At 37.7% G+C, this 20914-nt stretch overlaps 2 protein-coding genes across 4 annotated transcripts in view; one reads left to right on the top strand and one right to left on the bottom strand.

Annotated features, from left to right (window-relative positions):
• RB1CC1 (RB1 inducible coiled-coil 1) overlaps positions 1 to 20914 on the bottom strand; it is a 94213-nt gene that overhangs the window by 66765 nt on the left and 6534 nt on the right. For 2 of the 3 annotated variants that reach the window (XM_004435695.3, XM_014791529.2), the window contains exons 2-3: positions 2036 to 2150; positions 963 to 1084 (exon numbers count right to left, since the gene is read on the bottom strand). In XM_004435695.3, the coding sequence (XP_004435752.1) occupies positions 963 to 1033 (71 nt within the window). In that variant the 5' untranslated portion in view covers positions 1034 to 1084; positions 2036 to 2150. Of the gene's footprint in view, positions 1 to 962; positions 1085 to 2035; positions 2151 to 9701; positions 9847 to 20914 lie in introns of all 3 variants that reach the window. The other variant, XM_087420575.1, reaches the window with a different exon arrangement.
• The window catches only part of LOC106802712 (uncharacterized), a 31982-nt gene continuing 20962 nt past the window's right edge, over positions 9895 to 20914 (top strand). Inside the window, exon 1 of the mRNA XM_087420586.1 lies at positions 9895 to 10182. Coding sequence (XP_087276712.1) covers positions 9895 to 10182 — 288 coding nt within the window. The remainder of the gene's footprint in view (positions 10183 to 20914) is intronic.

Below are 20914 nucleotides of genomic sequence, written 5' to 3'. Positions count from 1 at the left end.
TTTCAGTGGCAGACTTAATTGTTCTGTATTGCTATCAAGTCTTTGCTATTATGACCATTATAAAAATATAAGCAGGTTTGGAAATATTTGCTACTTCTCTTTCTTTCCTGTGTGGCCTCAAAATACACCCTCTTTCCCCGGAGACTTCTCGCCACTTTTCACAAATATAAGACGGCATTCATTTGTCAAATATCCGAAACCCCTGCAAAGCTGGAGAATTATGAGACATACGAGTCTCTCTAATTTGGCTATAAATATTAAACTGATTTTATTCTATCATTAACAAACAAAACAAACACTATTAACTTTACTCATACAAGAGAATAAAAACAAATGACCAAAAAACATGGGACTGATATATGCTGCTTTATCTAGCTAGCAATAATTCCCTGACCAATGTCCTATGAAACTTGGAAGAGCAATCAGCTATGAAAACTTACTCCTATTTGACAGCTTTAGTTTGAAATCAGTTTGTCTATTTGTGGTTCAGTTCGTTTATTGTGAATAATATATTCAAGCAAACAGAATAAAGCACAACGTAACGAATTCAACTTTAGCATTTTAGAGGAAGATGACAATTGTATATGTAATATGCTAGGATAAAAGACTTAAGACTTGCCATATTGTTACTCTTATTTTATTTTATTTTTTTAAAGATTTATTTATTTATTTTCGCCCCAAAGCCTCAGTAGATAGTTGTATGTCATAGTTGCACAGCTTTCTAGTTGCCGTATGTGGGACACGGCCTCAGCGTGGCCCGAGAAGCGGTGCGTCAGTGTACGCCCGGGATCCGAACCCGGGCCGCCAGCATCAGAGAGCACGCACTTAACCGCTAAGCCACAGGGCCGGCCCATTGTTACTCTTATTTAACAAAGGAATAGCTTTCTCAAAATCAAATGGTTCGTTAACTTTGTACACGCACAAAAGGCAAAACTGATAAGAATAAATGAAATATGGCTCACGTTTGCACTGTAAGTTCAGTGTCAAATGTCAGGGTAGTTCCAGTGTTAACCAGAAATACGTATAACTTCATGATGATTTCTCTGGATTCTGTGAGCTTATACCTCACACTCTGATACGGTTACTAAAAGAAATAGACATGAAAAATGGTTAATTTTACAAACACAACTACAAATACAAATACCTCACATAAGCACAGCACAGTTATACTACACAAACAACAAAAAACCAAAATAGGTTTTGATGTCTAGGATGGTTAACTGGACAATTTGGTAAACTTGGTCTTAAAAAAAATAAATAGTAATGAGACTAGTGAAAACCATAACTGTTCTACCATGAAAAAATAATGTTTTAAGGAAGAAAGAGGCCAGCAGTTAGAACAAAAGTTATGCGTGCATTTCACAGTGTTCTCACATACCCCTCTACATTAAGAATAAAAATAAAAAATTTGTTCAAACATCTTCCTAACTCCAAAAGTTCTTCCCCCACCTCTTCCTTATAACAGTAAAAAACAGTCTTGAGGTTTAACTTACTAATAGCAAATAAGAGTAGCCATCACTTGCAAGTTAAGAGAAAAGAGTTAGTCCCAATTCCTTCCATTAGCTGCCTCTTAATCTGAGTTCTCCCTCCATAGTGAGTTAGACATGCTCCATATAACAAGCTCTGAGCCTAACACTTATATCATCTCGTGGAACAGTAGCAAGGGCACAGGTCTGGAAATTAGAATATTCAAAACAGCTCCGCCATTAGCTAGTTGTCCAAGTCAAAACCTCTCAGATAAAATAAAGCTTCCCCAGCTATAAAATAAAAGGACAGACTTCAAGATCGAGCATTTTATTTTTAACAACTGGAGGTGAAATCCCAAAGATTAATGAAAGTGGAGAAAGACAACAATAAATAAATTCCCAGAAACCAGTAGACATCTTTCTTTATGATCTTTCCACATGAGCTTAGAGTAAAATTATCAGGGAAAAAGAAAACAGTAAATAAGGTATTAAAATTAATGTTTCCAAAATCATTATTTTAAATGCATTAGATCAAAAGCTTTGTTATAATGGTAGGAACTGTGACTTACCGTCAGGCACTGTGAAAAGGACTACTACTTTTCTTAAAAAGCAGATTATAAGTGGCTTATGTTTTCTTTGTTTGATATTGGCAACTGAATGGCATTACTGGTTAAACTCAGTGAACTGGAAAAGAAAAATTTCTGGATTATTATTATAGACAGAAATAATTCAATATGTGACAACAACATATGGTTAATGTTCTCTTCCTTTTAAAATTACCTTCTGAAAGAATAATCTCTACTCAGTCTCTTTTCCTATCTGCACCTTCACTGAAAGCACAAGCATATGACTTTGACCTACACTGCTCCATTAAAAAAGCATCAAACAAAAGTCCCCAGAGAACTCCAACACTGCCAAACCCTACAGCCATTTTTCAGTCCTTAAAATATAATGGTAAAAAAGAGCCCGGGCTGTGGAGTCAGACTGCCTGCATTTAATTCTGGCCCCATTACTTGTATGTGATCTTGGGCAAGTTACTTAACTATTTCAGTTTCTTCTCTCGTAAAATAGGAATAAAAATGGCACCTATAGCAGACAGCCTCTAAGATAGCCCCTCTATCTCCAGGTACCCACAATCTAGCGAAATCCCGACCTCCCTTGGGTGTGGGCAGAGTCTGTGATCTGTTTTTAACCAATGAAATATGGCAAAGGTGATAGAATGTCACTTACATGATTGCTACTCAAGATCATAACTTCCATCTTGCTGGCTGACTCCCTCCCTTGCCAGCTTTGGTGAAGCTGACATATGGAGAGGCCCATGTGGCAAGAAACTGAAGTTGGCCTCTGGCCAACAGCTGACAAGAATTCGAGGACCTCAGTCTGACAACCCGCAAGGAACTGAATCTTGACAACCACCAGTGAGCTTGTAAGATCACGCCTGTCGAGCCTCAGACAAGACCCCAGCCCTGGCCTACACCTTCACTGCAGTCTTGTGAGAGACCCTGAAGCAGAGGACCCAGCCAAACTATGCCCAGAAATTGTGACATTAATACATTTTTGTTATTTTAAACAGCTAAGATTGTGGTAATTTCTTACTCAGCAGTAGATAATATAGTACTCCACATCACAGGGGTATTACGAGAATTAAGTGAGAAAAAAATGTTAACGTATTAACATGGTGCTCAGCAGATAATAAAACATTCAATAAACAACTCTAGCACCCCCCTTTTCTTGGGCTCTTCATCCTCGGCTAACTCTCCAGTATTTGGGTGGGATCTCAACCTTCCCTATTCACCCTTGGATAGTAGCTCACCTACTCGCATGGCTGCAGCTACCACCACCACTGTTGACTGCTGACTCCCAAACCTAGCCCAAATCTCTTTGTAGACTTGAGTTATCTATCCAATCCCTCTCCAACTCAACAAACCCAAACTAATTTCCTTTATGCATTTCATTATTACTGTTTCTAAAACTGAACTCCTTATCTTCTCTGCCCCATAAACCTACTCCCTTTTCATTTTTGTTTCTCTTTGTTGGTGGAATCTACATTCACCCAGTCTCTCAAGTGCTATCCTAGATATTTTGTCTTCCTCACATATATAAACATCAGTAATTATTTATGTCCAGTCAATTCTAACACAAATATTTATTGACTATCTATCCCTATTCCTATTGCTACTGCCTTAAATCAGGCCCTCACTGTCTCTGGATTTTTACAAAAGCTTCTCAACCTGCTCCATATCTCCTCTATCCCTAGTCTACCATCCTCTACCACGTGGGCAGGCGTCCCACATATAAAGTAAAGGAAGATGGGCACAGATGTTAGCCCAGAGCCGATCTTCCTCAGCAAAAAGAGGAGAATTGGCGACAGATATTAGCTCAGAGCTAATCTTCCTCACCAAAAAAAAAAAAAAAGAAAGAAATGCTTTCATTTGATCCTCACAAGAATCTCTGAAGGTAGATATTATCATCCTTATTTTATAGATAAGGAAACTGAGAATTATGGACTTAAGTAATGTCATGGTTAATGAGTGTGGATTCAAACCCAGGCAGTCCAATTCCACCTTCTCATGCCTTTAACCACTATGATAACATCCAATAAGACAGCAAACATTATATGGTTTCTTCCTCTCTACCACAACTTCTCACCCTCATTCTCTCTACCACTCTCCAAATTTTCACTCCCAAACACCACACTGCTTAAACTCGATGAACAAAACAAGCTGTTTAAAAGTCTCTCAGCCTTCAGTGGGGCTGTTCTCCCTGCTTAGAATCCTCCTTCCTCTACTTGCTATTATCACTCCTTCCTCCTGCCCTACTCCCTCCATACACATTTTCTTCCACAGATTTAATCACACAATCATATCATTAGCTGTGCCAACTACGTACTCTCTGTGTGCTTCTATGCTTGCATGTACTGTGATGTTTCTTTTCGTATGCCTCACTTCTTTGAATAGTAAGCTTCTTTAAAGCAAGAACCACGCATTCCTGGGAACTACCTCTAAAATATTTTCTATATAAAATGAATGAATAATCCTACACCAGTAAAGGATTATCCTATATCCTTGTGAAGACTGCTAAAAAGTCACACGATTGACGTTTACCACAGTATTTCTTCAGCTTGTTCTCAAAGGAAAATCTCTAGATTTTCGAATGTCATTATTTACACAACAACAAATAAGGCTCCATTTCATCCATAACCAACACCATTTGCCCATCACTACCATTTATGGGTGATGCAGATACTCTACAAATGCAGCCCCAATGGCTTGGCCCAACTAAACAGATACTAAAGTTCTACCTAATTACCATATACTAAGATATATGTTCCTGTTATACTACAGATTAGTACCAAATCTTTTAACGAACAAGGGAAAGTGACTAGAAAGCCAATAAATTAAAGTGACAAAGAGCTGATTATCAGAGCCTCCAAGCAACAGAGCCGGGTCCCTGGATGAGTACAATAAGCAAAGCCCCCTGCTAACCTCTGTAGGGCTTGTAGTGTATCAGAGAAAAGCCTAAGTTAAAAGTCACTAAAAGTTTGAGGATTTCATACTAGAACATTATCCAGTATATCCTGACTCATATGTTTTCTTGTCCTTCACTTAATAATCATCTTTCCATGTTATTACAACATCAATATTGATGGGTAAAAAGCATTCCAACTTGTGAATTCATCATAATTTATTTCTTTACTATCTCTCAGGTTTTTGTTTTTTTTCTTTTTTCTTTTTGTGAGGAAGATTAGCCTTGAGCTAACATCTGTTGCCAATACTCCTCTTTTTGCTGAGGGAGACTGGCCCTGAGCTAACATCCCTGCCCATCTTCCTCCACTTTATATGGGACGCCCCCACAGCATAGCTTGACAAGCAGTGTGTCGGTGCGCGCCCAGGATCCGAACCCTGGGCCACCGCAGCAGAGCGCGCGCACTTAACTGCTACGCCACCAGGCAAGTCCCAGGTTTTTGTTTTTTAACCTCACACATTTTTCTCTTACGTTTAGGATTATTTCCATAAAGGAGATTCCTAGAAGTAAAATTGCTGGATCAAAGCATTCAAATATTTTAAGGCTATCAGGGTTGCTTCTTTTACCAATTTAAACTCCTCAGGCAATGCACACGGTCAACAAGGTCACTATATGCTTGCCAACATCATATTTTTAAATGTTTGCTAATATTATTTTATATTTAAACGTTGTCATATTATTAGCGAGTTTGAATTTTATTCATTCATCAATTGCCTACTATGCACCATACACTATGTTAGACACGAAATGTAACAGTAAACATGATCAACATAGTTCCAGGACTACTATGAACCAGAAAAATGAAAACCTTAACTTATAAGGTTAGCTTAAAGATTAAGTAAGACAATGTATATATACAAGGCACCCAACACAATCCCTAAGACAAGCACTCAATAAATGTACTCAACAACCACTGATTTCGTACACTCAAGTGCCAAACACTGAAGATATAAAAACGATGAAAAAAGTTAATATCTGCGGGCAGAAAAAGTAGGCAGAATTATCATAAAGGTGATATTTTCTAAGTGTGCAGAGAATGACAGGGAAATTATAAAAGGCACACTTAGATTGACAAGAGTAGCCAGAGGGTATAGTCCTAGAAAAGGTATACAGATCTGAAAGATGCTGGCAAGAAAGGAAGCTAGAGAGATAAGCAGGGAATCACATGGCTGTGTTCAATAAAGGTTTGATGAATGAAGGAGTGAATGAATTCATAAAAAAGTATAGACTTTACCTTACAGGTTAAAAGGAGCCATCTTGTTTGCTGAAGGATTAGACAGCTAAAGTATGGTAACTAAAATGGAAGGAATATTTGTGATAGAGATGATTAATCCAAACCCAACAAACATTTATTGAGCTTATGTGCCAGGACTGGGTATTTTGTGAACAAAACAGACATGATCTTTACCCTTCACAGTCTTGAAGGAGAAAAAGGCATTAAACCAAAAGAAAGCAAACATGATATAAGGTGCGATAAATGCAATGAAAGAAGAGCGGGTAGGAAAAAGGACCTACTTTAGATTTGCGTGATCAAAGTAAGCCTCTTCTCAGGTTACATATAAATGGGGTCACAGGGATGTGACAAAGCCTGTCCTGCTAAGGTGGGGTAAAGCAGTACAAGGAGACAACATTTTCGTGAGACTAAACATAAAATCTTTATAATAATCATCACTATATTATTTTAAGTTTTTTCTTTTCTTTTGTTTCCTTTTAAATATTGTTTACTTTTTGTTTTGACATAATTTCACACTTACAGAAAAGTTACAAAAATTGTACAAAGAACTCCCTTGTACCCTTTACCCAGATTCATCAACTGTGAACACTGTACTCCATTTGCTTTATCATTTGGGCCAGTTCATACTCCATGCATACTCTTCTCTCACTCTCTTTAGATAGAGAGAGAGATAGTGTAAAAATCAATAAAGGAAACCTCAACTAAAATTGGAATTGGGAAGGCCTGTAGAGGGTGCTTTCACATCCTACCACTCATCAGTCAATTACACCAAACAGGAAGAAGTGGCAATTACAGATCAAACAGGAAGAGACAAACCTTGCACTCCCAATCAGGAAAAGCAACTACTTTATTACTCCACCAGGTGGAAGATTTTCTTCTTGCCCAGCAACAAGCCCAGCCAACAGAAATGCCACAGCTCAGCCCAACAGTCGTTGTCATTCCCTGAATTCTTAACTTTCCTCCAATGAACTTTCACTTTTCTCTTGCTGATGACCTCCTTGCCCTACCCTCCTTTCTAAAAAAGCGTTCCATTTTGTATAACCCCTCTGAGTATCTCTTGCCAGATAAGATGCTGCCTGATTCATGAATTGTTTAATAAAGCTCATCAGATCTTCCAATTGACTCAGCTGAATTTTGTTTTTTATCAATAGGTACATAGGTATAGATACAGATATTAGATACATTTTTTTCTGAACTATTTGAGAGTAGTTTGCAGACAGAATGTCTCCCTATCCATCAATACTTCAGAAGGTGTATTTCCTAACAGCAAGGATTTTCTCATACATAGACAAAGTACATTTATCAAATCTTGAAAATTAACTGATACAATATTATTATCTAATCCATAGTCCATATTCAAATTATTGCCCCAATAATATCCTTTAAAGTTTTTTCCCCCCGCAACCCAGGATCCAATTCAGGATCATATATTGCATTTAGCTGTAAAATCTATTTAATCTCCTTCAATGTGGTACAGTTGGTTGATCTTTTTCTTTTCATGATCTGGGGACAAAACTGCTTTCAATCATCAGAGGCATCAGAAATTACCACAGAGCAGAGCCAGCCCTGACGGCCTAGTGGCTAAAGTTCAGCACTTACAGCTTTGATGGCCCGGGTTTGCTTCCCGGTCGCGGAACCACACCACCCATCTGTCAGTTGCCATGCTGTGGTGGGGGCTCACACAGAAGAACTAGAATGACATACAACTATGTACCGGGACTTTGGGGAGGAAAAAAAACAAAAAAAAAGAGGAAGATTGGCAACAGATATTAGCTCAGGGTGAATCTTAAAAAAAAAAAATTTGAAAAAAAAAAAAAGAAATTATTAAAGAGTAAAGATGAGCTCAGTGCCATTCCCCTCTTCCATAATACTTATAGTAAATGAGGGAAACTCAGACAAGCTGTAGCAGCTGCCATGTAAACAAACACCAATCTCTTAATCTAGTATTCACCCTAAGAAACAGCTCAACCTAGGAAACCACAATCATTAACAATGCTGACAAAAAAAGGTGACTGAACAAAGCTTATTTGAGAATTAGTTTGTATACTTCACGAACAATGAGAACAATTTCAAGGATAGTTTTGATTGCAGTGGCTCTAGAACCTGGGTTAAATTTGACTCCACTCTTTAGGCACACTTGATACTACCATTTGTCATTTAGTTCATTTCTAACAGTGCCTAAGTGATGTTAATGATATCATTTTGAGAAGCAACTCCTGACCTACCCTGATATGACATCCCACGTTTTTACCCATTATCAATTGTTCACAGCCATCAAACTGGCAGCTTTAACCAGAAGCCACCTTCTGAATCTTCACTCTCTACATCCTCATTTACTGTGGGCTACCACCAAGGGCCTACCCTAGAAGAGCATAGAGAAAAACCTAAATAGTAAGATCAGTCATTATTTCCTCATGGGTCTAGTAGTGCTGGTGGTCCAGGAGTAAACATCAGGCTGTGGCTTCCATGGCCACAAAATGCTTTTATTTATTCCACATGTCCTAAGTATCCGGCACATAAAATAATCATTGCTAACACTTACTGAGTGATTCATTACATGCCAGTCATTATGCTCAGTAGTTTTATATGCATTACTTCACTTATTTTTCATAACATGTCAGATATTCATATTATTATGTTTCCCTTTGCAGATGAGGAAAAAGATTCAGAGGTTACTCAACTTGCCTAAAGGCCAAAACTTAGTAAATAAAAGATCCAGGGGCTTGAACCCAGGTCAGTTTACAACATTCATTCAATAAAAATATCACCTGAGATTCTAGTATGTCTTAGGCATTTTCTTAGCTTTGGGAATAAAAGAGAAAACGTGATAAAATTGCCTTCTCTCATGAAGCTTACATCCTAGTGAGCAACATGAAAACTTTACATTTATACACAAATGCCATGATATCTACTTTTACAAACAGCTACAAAAATACATTCATTTTTAAGTAATAACAATTCAAAAATATATGCTTGCACTTCCTATGTTTTATTTTTTAGAGATATGGATATTGTTGGCTTAACAATAGCTATCATTAATTGGAAACATAACCTAGACTATACCAGGTACATGATATCCTCACAATTCTTACTGTGAGAAAGGTTAGCATTATCCCTATCAATCAAATGACAAAACCATGGCTCAGAAAAGTTCAATTATTTCCCAAAGTCATGTAGCAAGAAAGCAGTACAACCAGAATTAAAATCCATGGCTGGATCAAGGAGGAAAGAAGAACATGAATGTAAACTAAACACATGTAGTAAATACTAAAACACATGTAGTAAATAAGCACATTCTATGACTTGCCCATTTTACTTAGAAATCCCAATACTTCTCTTTTCTTCACCCACCAATTTTACCATTTTTCTAAATACAATACAGAAAAACTTTCAAGATTAAGTAAGGGGGGGCGGCATGGCAAAACACTTGGAAATGTGACATGGTAAGGTTTTCAAATGAAAAGAAAGTCACCAACCAAGAACTGGCATGGATCCAGGTTCTGGGAAAACAAGATTTCCTTTGGTCCACAGATAAGATGATTCTTGGCATGTAGCAAAGCCCGGAAATTCTTCCATACTCTGGTCATGTTTGCATTGTGGGATTCTCTGAAAACTTCATAGCTAAAGAAACATACAGAAGAGAACTTACCTATGGTAGCCAAGAAGAACATGGCTGAGTGTGAAACACTGACAGGGGCCTCCTTTGCTCTACAGCCTGCAGGCTGTGTGGGCACCGTTCCAAGGGACGGTGGATCCAGAGTGGATCCAGAGATCCACTCCACTTCCAGTACTGCCTTTCGCTACCCAGTGTACACAATGAGGGACACCTACACGTTGGGGACTCTGCTACTACTGCTGGCAGCAAGGAGTAGAAGCCCAGCCCTGGAGTGTGAGACCCAGCAGGGTCTTTCAGAAAGGAGAAGGGCAACTCAGGATCTGGGAGTCTCTGGGCAGAAAGTAAAACTTATTGTGGTGGCCTCTACCCTCAGCCTGCCAGGCCCATACCCCTCAGGTGGTCCCGATGGATCCAGAGAAAGTCTCCAACTGACAGCAACTGAGCACAAAGCATTCCCACACCTGGGTAGCCCATTCTGGACAAATGGCACAGAGCAGGGCAGTTTTTTTCTCGTTACATAAGCACCTACATAAGAGCCTCAATTTTGCCTCTGAACCAGCAAAGCCTAAATACTGAACTATCTGGTCCTTCGCAGAGAATGTCTGCCAGCTTCTGCTCTAATGCTTGAGCAACTGCAGCCAACTGAGTGAGAGCTGCACATACCTCAGTTATCACCAGGCAACTAATAGTCAAGGACTGAAGCCCTATGGTGAACACAGGCTGTGTGCAACAGTAAAACCCGTGGAAATGACAGCAACAGCAGCGGACAGGAAGCCCTGCAAGTGACAGGTCCAATTTCCCAGCTTCCTTTCTAACAGATGATAGGACTCAGGATGGATCACAGAAATGACTGGTTTTCTGACTTAGAGGGGAGAGGAAAGAGCAGAAAACCAAAAAGAGAAAAGATGAATCTTTCCATTACCTGTCCCATCATTTAATTTGAGTATTAAAAGATGTGACTTTACTTTCTCCTCAAACTGGTAAGTGGGACAGTACAACAACAAGTGATTAAGAGTTAATAGTCTTTAAACAAGAGTTCCTATGAATCAGTAAGAAAATCACAAAGATCCACAAGATAAATAGGCAAAGTGCATGAGGAAGTAATTCAAACAGCTAACAAATGTGGAAAATATGTGAAACCTCTTCAGTAATCAAAGAAATACAAATCTAAAAAAAAGATGTTATTTCCGGGGCTGGCCCTGTGGTGTAGTGGTTAAGTGTGTGCGCTCGGCTGCTGGTGGCCTGGGTTTAGATCCCGGGTGTGCATCGATGCACCGCTTGTTAAGCCACGCTGTGGCGGCGTCCCACATAAAAGTGGAGGAAGATGGGCACGAATGTTAGCCCAGGGCCAATCTTCCTCAGCAAAAAGAGGAGGAGTGGCATGGATGTTAGCTCAGAGCTGATCTTCCTCACAAAAACAAAACAAAACAAAAGGACGTTATTTCCAATCTGAGATTCCAAGCTTTTCAGCCTAAATGAAAAGAGATAAAATACCTAAAGTAAACTACTTTAGAGATGTTAGCATAAACAAGGAATTTTTGTCTTTCCAAAAAATGCATATTCCATAACCCCAGTGGAAAAAATGCAGTGATAATCCTACTGTAGTAAGTACTCACAGCACCCTGTGTAGCAAAGAATTAACCTTATCCAAAGAGAGGTCTGGCCTTTGCCTTCAACTACCGGGAGGGGAACTTTAGGCTCTGGAATGTCCTGCCTGACAGGAGTGTCTCTGCTTGCCTGGGAGCTTTAGGACAGTCTAACAACGTGATTTATGATGGCGACTTTGTGACACACAGAATCAATTCCCATCTCCAGAGGAAATGGAGACTAAAGATATTAGTTTGACCTCCAGGAAGAGCTAGAGACTAAAGGTTAGTTACAGGGACATTAGCTGAGGAGCCCCAGTTAAAAACTCTGGACACCCGAGACTCAAGTAAGCTCCCCTTAGCGATACTCTGTGTATTATCACACATCCTGGCCAAGAGAAGGTAATCTCGTCCATTACTCCATGGGAAAGTATGACCAGAAGCTCTGCATTTAGAACCCTTCCAGACTCTGCTCTATGCATATCTTCCTTTGCCTGTTTTTAATTTGTATCCTTTCACTATAATAAAATTATAATTGTAAGTATAGCACTTTCCTGAGTTCTGTGAGCTTTTCTAGTGAATTCTTGAACTTGAAGGTGGTTGTGGGGACCCCTGAATTTGTAGTCAGCTGATCTAAAGTGAGGGTGGTCCTGGGCGCCACCAAACTTGGGGCTGGTATCAGAGGTGAGAGCAGTCTTGTGGGGACTGTTCCATCTAAATATAGAGTTGACTAAAATCATTGCACACCCATATTGTGGTTTCTAAAAGGACCCTTTGGAGAAGTGGCTGATTCCAAAGGTCTAAGGTACAAAATGTACCAATCACATAAGCTTGGAACATCTTAACGTGCCATAAAGCTCGGAAGCTGTCAAAGACTAATGAGACTATGTCAAAAGGGCAAAGAAATCAATCTGATGGGGCTTTCACTGACTAAGATAGGATAGTTTGAACTTCAAAAGAAGGATTACAAATAATTAAGTAGTATAAAATACATAAAACTGGGGGCCGGCCCAGTGGTGCAAGCGGTTAAGTGCGCACGCTCCGCTGCGGCGGCCCGGGGGTTCGCGGTTCGGATCCCAGGTGCGCACCGACGCACCGCTTGGCAAGCCATGCTGTGGCGGCGTCCCATATAAAGTGGAGGAAGATGGGCACGGATGTTAGCCCAGGGCCAGTCTTCCTCAGCAAAAAAGAAAAAAAAAAAAAGAGGAGGATTGGCAGATGTTACCACAGGGCTGATCTCACACACACACACACAAAAATACATAAAACTTCATATGTTCAGAATGTGGGGGAAAAAAAGAAGAAATGCTCAGTGAGCTAGGGCAGCAGCCTAGCTGAAAAAGGAAAACTGAAAAAGGAAAAAAATCAAGTACTTATTCTCTCTTTCCCACACGAACCACAGTTCCAGATAACCAATATGTGAAGAAGGAATGTCCTTTTTTACAGAAAAACTCCAGCTAATACTACAGACAGAATATAGAAGATGATCATTTTGCAATGAAATAATGGATCTAGACATGAATAGACATTAAAATAATTAGGAGAAATTTGACAGATACATTAGGCTGACAAACAAGAACACACTGATCACTTGTTACTCTGCTATCGATATAAGTGTCTCGATACGTTTCAAGTGAAAGTACACAGCCCATCTATAAGGTATTCTTGCTCCTCTTTCCGCCAAAAAAAACTGAATCTAAATTTAATCAGGTCTACATCTACCTGCAGTCCCAGTTTATAGGTAATATGGGGTATAGAGAAAAAACATAAACAATATTGTAAGAAAATAATCAGCTAAATTCAGAAATGAGTATTCTACAGGACAATGACCTAGTACTTTAACAAACGGCTTCAAAAAGAAAAGGGAGGAAGAATTCTATCTATTAGAGGAGATGTAACAGGCATAATAACCAACTGCAATGTGTGGACCTGTCTGGATACTACATCAAACTACTGTAAAAAGACATTTTTTAAATAAACGTGGAAATCTAACTATGGACTAGGTACTAAATTATACTGGAGAATTACTATTCCTTTTGGGGGAATAATAATGGCATTTAGTTATGAAATAATGAATTTTGAAAAAGTAATGTGTAAAATGATATTTGAGACGTTTTAAAATAGTATAGCAGGGGGCCGGCCCCGTGGCTTAGCAGTTAAGTGCGTGCACTCCGCTACTGGCGGCCCAGGTTCGGATCCCGGGCGCGCACCGACACACCGCTTCTCCGTCCATGCTGAGGCCACATCCCACATACAGCAACTAGAAGGATGTGCAACTATGACATACAACTATCTACCGGGGCTTTGGTGAAAAAAAAGGAGGAGGATTGGCAATAGATGTTAGCTCAGAGCCGGTCTTCCTCAGCAAAAAAAGAGGAGGATTAGTACGGATGTTAGCTCACGGCTGATCTTCCTCAAAAAATAAAAAAAATAAAATAAAATAAAATAAAATAAAATAATAAAATAAAATTAAAATAAAAAAAATAAAATAAAATAGTATAGCAAAAACAAACAAATGAAGGAAGGGAGGGAGGGAAAGGTTAGATGGGCCAAGGGATAGATAAGATCAGCAAAATACCAGTAACTATTAAAGTACATGGGATGGATAGATTAGGTTCACTACAATATTCTCTCTACTTTTGTATATGTTTGCAAATTTCCATAAGATATTATAAAAAGTATCACAATTATTTTAATAATTATATTCAACATTTATATATTATAGGTGGGAATATACTATAAACAATTACAACCTTTTTAGAAAGCAGGGGGGTTCATGGGGTAGGTAAGCAAAAGTTTTATCACACACACCTTTCTTGACCCAGTAATTCTATCATAAAAATCATCTTAAAGAAATAATTTGAAACATAGTTGAAGTACATACAAGATACTTCACTACTTATAATAATACTTGGCTACTCATTCACCTATTCATATGGTAAGGTAGGATACAAAATAATTTTTAATAAGGCTTACAACGTTGAGTAAAAACAGTATGTACATGCAATATGATCACAAATGTATAAAAAGAACGCAGACGAAAAAAGATTAGAGGAAAAAATATGCCAAAACAGTAAATGCCTCTAGGTACTGGAATTAGTAATAATTTAGTAAAACAATTAGCTGCTGCCAGAATACACCACTGCCCTGATCTAAAGTAAAGGAAAAACAATTGACTTTTATAAAGGAAGAGTTTAAGAGGCCCGTTTTAAATCCCTATTCTGCCATTTACAAGCTGGGTGATTTGAGAAAAGTAACTTATACTCTCTAAGATGCAATTTTCTCATTTCAAAAGCAGAGATAACATCTTTCTCGCAGGGCTCTTGTGGGCATATCTGTTCTTCAAAATTTACAGGACCAAGTAGTGAGAAAAGGGGAAGCAGAGGAAGGTATCACAAGATTGGCCATGAGATGATAAGTATTGAAACAAAATAATTATTACTTATGGCTCATTATTCTATGCCTAGTTTTTGTGTATGTAAGTACTGTATGTGTGTGTGTACGTATGTATTTTTCTAGACAGTCTCTACAAGTGTTTCTCCCTGTGATTTAGCTAACCCATGAACTAACTGAGCACATACAACTAGGAGAAAACTTAAGTATCAGAAGGCAATTTTTCCTAGGTGTTTTATTTATGAATTCATCCACTCATGTTCAACTACTTCCTATTACAAAACCAGGCTACATTTGGACTTCATAATTTTAAAACCTAAGTCAGATCATGGCATTTCTCTGCTCAAAACCATAAGTCAATTTACAAAATAACTAAATATAAAAATATAAAAACAAAACAAAACAAAAGAATAATGTCTAACACATAGGGACTCTGTGACCACCTTGTACCCATGGTAAGGCATAAACATTATGCTTTACTAAATAAAGGAACAGTAACATTTGCAAATACAGTGAAAATCACAACTTCCTACAAGTAAGCGTGTATATACAGAAACATACAAATCAAATTTCTATTTTGCAAAAACACCTAATCAATATAAAGGATATTTAAGGCTTTCTTTTTCTCAAACTACACTCTCAGCCTTAATCTTTCAGCAAAAATCACCATAGACATGAAAAATGAAATTTACTTTTGAGTTAAGAGTTCCCCTGGACTTGTAATTGCACTGAGAGGAAAGCTCATCTGGATGACACCCAAAGTGCCTGCCTACTCAAGATTCTATAAGATAAATATTATATATAAGGCACTCAAGTCATCTATTTAGGGAAACAGACAAAACTGAGTCTCTGTCTTGAAGGGCTGTACAATCTTAGGGGAGTAACAAAATGTAAATAACAATTCAAAGTGCCAGCTCTGAAATAAACAGTAAATGGGAAAGGAGTTCCACCATTCTCTTACGTAAGCACTCTGTCCCAGACACAACTAGAGTCTTTTAAAAAAAAATCTATTTCTATCTTGAGCTGTTATTTCAACCCTGGATTACTAATTTTTAGGTGGTCATGTCACAGTTTCACAGAAAGATAAGTTTTTTTGGTACCAGAAAGATTTTATTTCTACATTTAATTTTAATTTTTTTTCATATTTTGCAGATTGGACACAATAAGGAATGGAAATTATAAATTTCTGTGTAAATAAAGTAAAAGTTCTGGTCAGATTCTAACTGAAAAGGTTTATAACTTTTACAAAATTTTTTTAATAAATTTCTAAATGAAATGGTTAATAAAATTAATTAAATGCTCTAAATGGGTAACAGAATTAACAAAATATATTTACTCATGCTACTGTCTTAAATCTTCTTATTAAAAGAAACGTCATAAGAACTATATAAAGACCAATTTTGTGTAGTCTAAGCCAAAGTTACAAAATTTTATTGAATTACATCTTCTGCAGCCCATCAATGAGCCACATGGCTTTATTATCAAGTAAAAAAATTGAAGAGAAGGGGCCGGCCGGGTGGTGCAGCTGTTAAGCGTGCGCTCAACGCTGCAGTAGCCGGGGTTTCGGATCCCGGGTGCGCACGAACGCACCTCTTGTCAAGCCATGTTGTGGCGGTGTCCCATATAAAGTGGAGGAAGATGGGCATGGATGTTAGCGCAGGGCCAGTCTTCCTCAGCAAAAAGAGGAGGATTGGCAGATGTTAGCTCAGGCCTGATCTTCCTCACACACACACACACAAAAATGAAGAGTTAAAAAAAATTTTTTTCATCAGTGCACATCTGTCTAAATTTCCATTTCCTAATCTGTAAAATGCGGATGTTCATGAAACTTGCCTTGCACGGCTTTTGTGGAAAACAAGTAAAATAATCCATGCACAGGAGCTTCTTTAGCACAATGCTAACCTAACAGTAAATAACTTCAAAATGCTACCCAGTGACAGGAAGTATCTCGTGACATAACACAAAGTACTCAACAGTGTCTACTGAGTGAATAGCCTCTACAAGCAAAAGTACTTTTAGGATACTACTAGCAGGAAGTAAATGACAAAGCAGAGTTCAAAACAGTAACAGAGAGATCACATCCAAGTAGCTTATTTTTGGTAGTTTGTTTATTAGCCAATGTATTCCAAAGCTCTTTAATTAAACAAAGAAACAATAATAATGCTCTGTACCTTAAACATTTCTTCCTCCCCAAACTATTTCTCTACTGGCCTCTTTGGTTCTACCAAAAAAATCAACTTGCTTTAATATGTCATATGTAAGTACTCCCTGGTCCCAGATCTACCAGTCACTAAGTCTGTGTACCCCTCTCTCCCACTTAATTCCCTTTAAGCTATCTAATTCAGTGCTTACTACTGCATACCTGAACTCTGACAATAACCTAACTGAGCCTCTCCTGACTACAGATTTCATCTCAAATCCATCTTGGAGGACAGCACCAACTAAACAATCTTAGGTCTTATTTAAATGTCACTTGATGTCTCCCAAACTAAAAATGCTTCATAACATCTACTCAATTATTTAAATTCCTCAGACTAACACTCCAGCACTGCCCTTCTATGCCTCAATACATGAGGCCCCACACCATTTAAACTGACCTGATAAGAGATGAACAAGCCTTGGTCTTTTGTGTCTTTACTCATGTCATTTCATTGCTTTCATTTTGTAACCAAGAAGTCACAACATCCTGTCAAAAAGTCTTCACCAACCTACTGGCTGTCAAGGATCTTCCTTAAGCATTTAAGACCCACACTTCAGATTTCAACTAATCAAATAATAGTGTTTGTATCCAAAAAATAAATACATATCCTGCTATACTTTTTTTCACATGTCAAATGCCCTACATTCCCCAAACTGTATTGTAAATGGCCAGAGAAAACTTGGCCATGTCTTACACCTCTCTTTCAAACACCACAGTACTGACATACTACCTAGACATTGGACAGTCAATAAACAGGCCAAGGCCATAGATAAGGACCAGAACAAAAACCAAAGCTGTAAATCAGAAAATTAAAAAAGACCGCTCAAAGAGAATCCACAGGAATATCGTCTCTGTTTATTTATAAGAATGTATAGCTTATTTTCTTATTCCTATATGCCTGTTATCAAAAGATGATCCAACAAAGCTGAATTTTCTCCTTCGTATGCAACTGTTAAAACATTAAGCAAAAAGGGACATTAGTAACCAAGCACATATTTGGTTCATCCTGAAATAAAAAATACTTAAACAGAAGTAAGAGAGACCTGAGTTTTCGTTCTAGCTTCACATTTTTACTTCTATGACCTCGAGAGCAAGTTACCTAATTTCTCCAAATCTCAGTTTCCTCATCAGAAAATTGAAAGGGGTGCACTGGCTGATTCCTCCAAACTTCTATACAACGCTATATAGTCAGCTTGTACATTAAACCCAGTTCTAACTTATTTCATGTGTCAGTCGCCAAAGATTAAAAAAGTATACGCTATCTGCCATGAAAGAGCTTAATCACATAAAATGAACATAATATAATGTAATATATATTATGGAGAGGTATGCAAAAGTCATATTGGGAAGGAATGAGCAAGAATTCACATAAAGGAGAGGTCATTCCAAAAAAAACAAAAAAGGATATGTAAAATTGAGTTCTAGGTAGAAACCTATGATTTACCCTCCTTGATCACATTTACTAAAACTTAAGAGGATAAGCATAGTAAACCACTAATTTCCTTTAAGAAATCAACCACTAAAAAGAGCTAATCCTTTTATCAACTTAAAACATTGGAATTGCTCATTATATACATTTTCCCTTAACTTATATAAAATCTATTAAACTTCATAAGTGAGTTGAGTCTAAATGATCTAGAACTAAAGTTATCACATGTAATTTTAAAGTACCAGCATAGAAGTCATCTGCTGCTGAAGGAATTACAAATTAACTTGTATGACATATAAAATACAAGCGTAGGACATAATCTAGTATTACTTTTCACTAAATAGCCAAGGTTTTCTAAAATTTGGCATGATGGTCATTTTATACATAAATTTCTCTTAATTTCTACAAAATGAAATCATACTTAGTATGACACAAGTTAACACAAACCAACCCTAAATTAAAAACAATGGGTTAGTAACTCATCAATTGACACAGATTTACCCAAAATTATTACCTGGTCCTTCACTTAAACATTGTCTTTAGTCTCTGTCCATTGAGACAATAATTATTAAGTGCCTATTATATATATAGTGATACACTGCAGGAAAGAACATTTATCAAAACATGTCAAACATACTATAACAGTAATTGAAACTGGGATTCTGGACCATTAATAGATAACATATGGAACAGAACAGATTCACACATATCTTTGTATGTATATACATAGATAAACAATAATAGTAAAATTTCAGATTGGGGGAAAGGATAATTGTTCAAGCAATATTATTATGACAAATGTCTATCCATAGCATGCATAAAAATAAAGTTTATCTGAAATACCATTTTTACCTTTCAGATTATTATTACTAATGGTTAGAATGAAGTCAAAATGTTGACAAGATAACAGTGAGCACACTGGCACAGTTTTGACAAGAATATAAACTGGTACAACTTTAAAGGAGATTTACTCTGGCTATATGTACCAAAATTTAAATGTGCAAACCAGCAATTCTATCTCTGGAAATGTACTGAAAGTAAATAACCAGACAAGTGTACAAAAGTATATATTCAATGATTTCCATTACACCATTATTTTTAACAATGAAAAACTAGAAAACTGACTATCAACAGGTGTTGGTCAAATAAATTATGGTGCAACTACATAATGTGACATTAGTCTTTTAAAAACATCTATTAGATTTATACATATTGATTAGTGATATATTTATTATTTTGTAAGAAAACCAAGTTACAGAATGTATCATGTGATTCTGGGTGTGGATTTTATTTTTATTTTATTAACTACCGCAGAGGGAAGTATATGTATACACAACCATTAAAAAAGTCTGGAACGGGGGCTGGCCCAGCGGTGTAGCGGTTAAGTTCGCCTGCTCCGCTTCGGCGGCCCGGGGTTCGCAGGTTCGGATCCCCGGCGTGGACCAATGCACCGCTTGTCAAGCGATGCTGTGGCAGTGTCCCATATAAAGTAAAGAAAGATGGGCACGGATGCTAGCCCAGGGCTAATATCCCTCAGCAAAAGAGAGGAGGATTGGCGTGGGATGTTAGCTCAGGGCTACTCTTCCTCACTCACACACACACACACACACACACACACACACAAAGTCTGGAACAATTTAACATCAATCTTTTTAACAATGGCTATCTCTGGATGCAAGACTTTCACTTTCTCTGGTCTCCTTAAAAATTACGTCTAGAATCATACTTGATTCTAGATCTAAGGGGAAAAATACTTGCTATTTTGAAAAAGAAAAAAAGACAACATTCTATGCATTACAAATAAAGAACCTGAATATGCTGCCCTAGAAGAGTTGGTCCAACTAAAGGAGTAAGACAATGATCCCTATCTGCCGTCCGAATTCTAGCCCCCAATCTGAGGTCCCAATGAAGATCTGCCTCCTCACTCGACAGTCTTCCCTAAATGTTCATTCATATTCAGTTCTCCAATTGCAATCTTTATGTACACATAAGGGGGAGAATAGAACTGTGAAAAGAACATGAGGTTTGGAATCAGAAGACCTATATTCAATTCCTGTCCCCACTATTGACTGTGTGACCCTGATTGACCTCATCTAACCTAAACTATTTTGATTACAAAAAGGAAAGAAACTACCTATCTCACAGGGTTGTTGTGAGGATGTAAATACAGAAGAGTTATGCAAACTAAAGTGCAATACCAACATCAGTTACTATTATTAACTAATCCAGATCTGCCCTCAACTCAAGACTAGCACTTAGCTGATGCTAAATATCTCCAATCAGAAATCACACCGTTGCTCAAACTCAACGTGTCTAAATTTCAATTCAGTGCTTTTCCTTTAAAACTATTCCCTAACTTCTTCTGTAAACAAAACTATCATTTTCTTGTTACTCAAGACTTCAGTTATTTCTAGCTAAATCCTAACCATTTTTCCTGTATAATCCAACCCCTCATTTTCCAGTGA

The sequence above is a fragment of the Ceratotherium simum genome, chromosome 31, assembly GCF_057802395.1.
Source record: "Ceratotherium simum simum isolate JZ-2026a chromosome 31, ASM5780239v1, whole genome shotgun sequence".
Taxonomy (NCBI): domain Eukaryota; kingdom Metazoa; phylum Chordata; class Mammalia; order Perissodactyla; family Rhinocerotidae; genus Ceratotherium; species Ceratotherium simum.
This window is presented reverse-complemented; position numbering and strand designations above follow the sequence as displayed.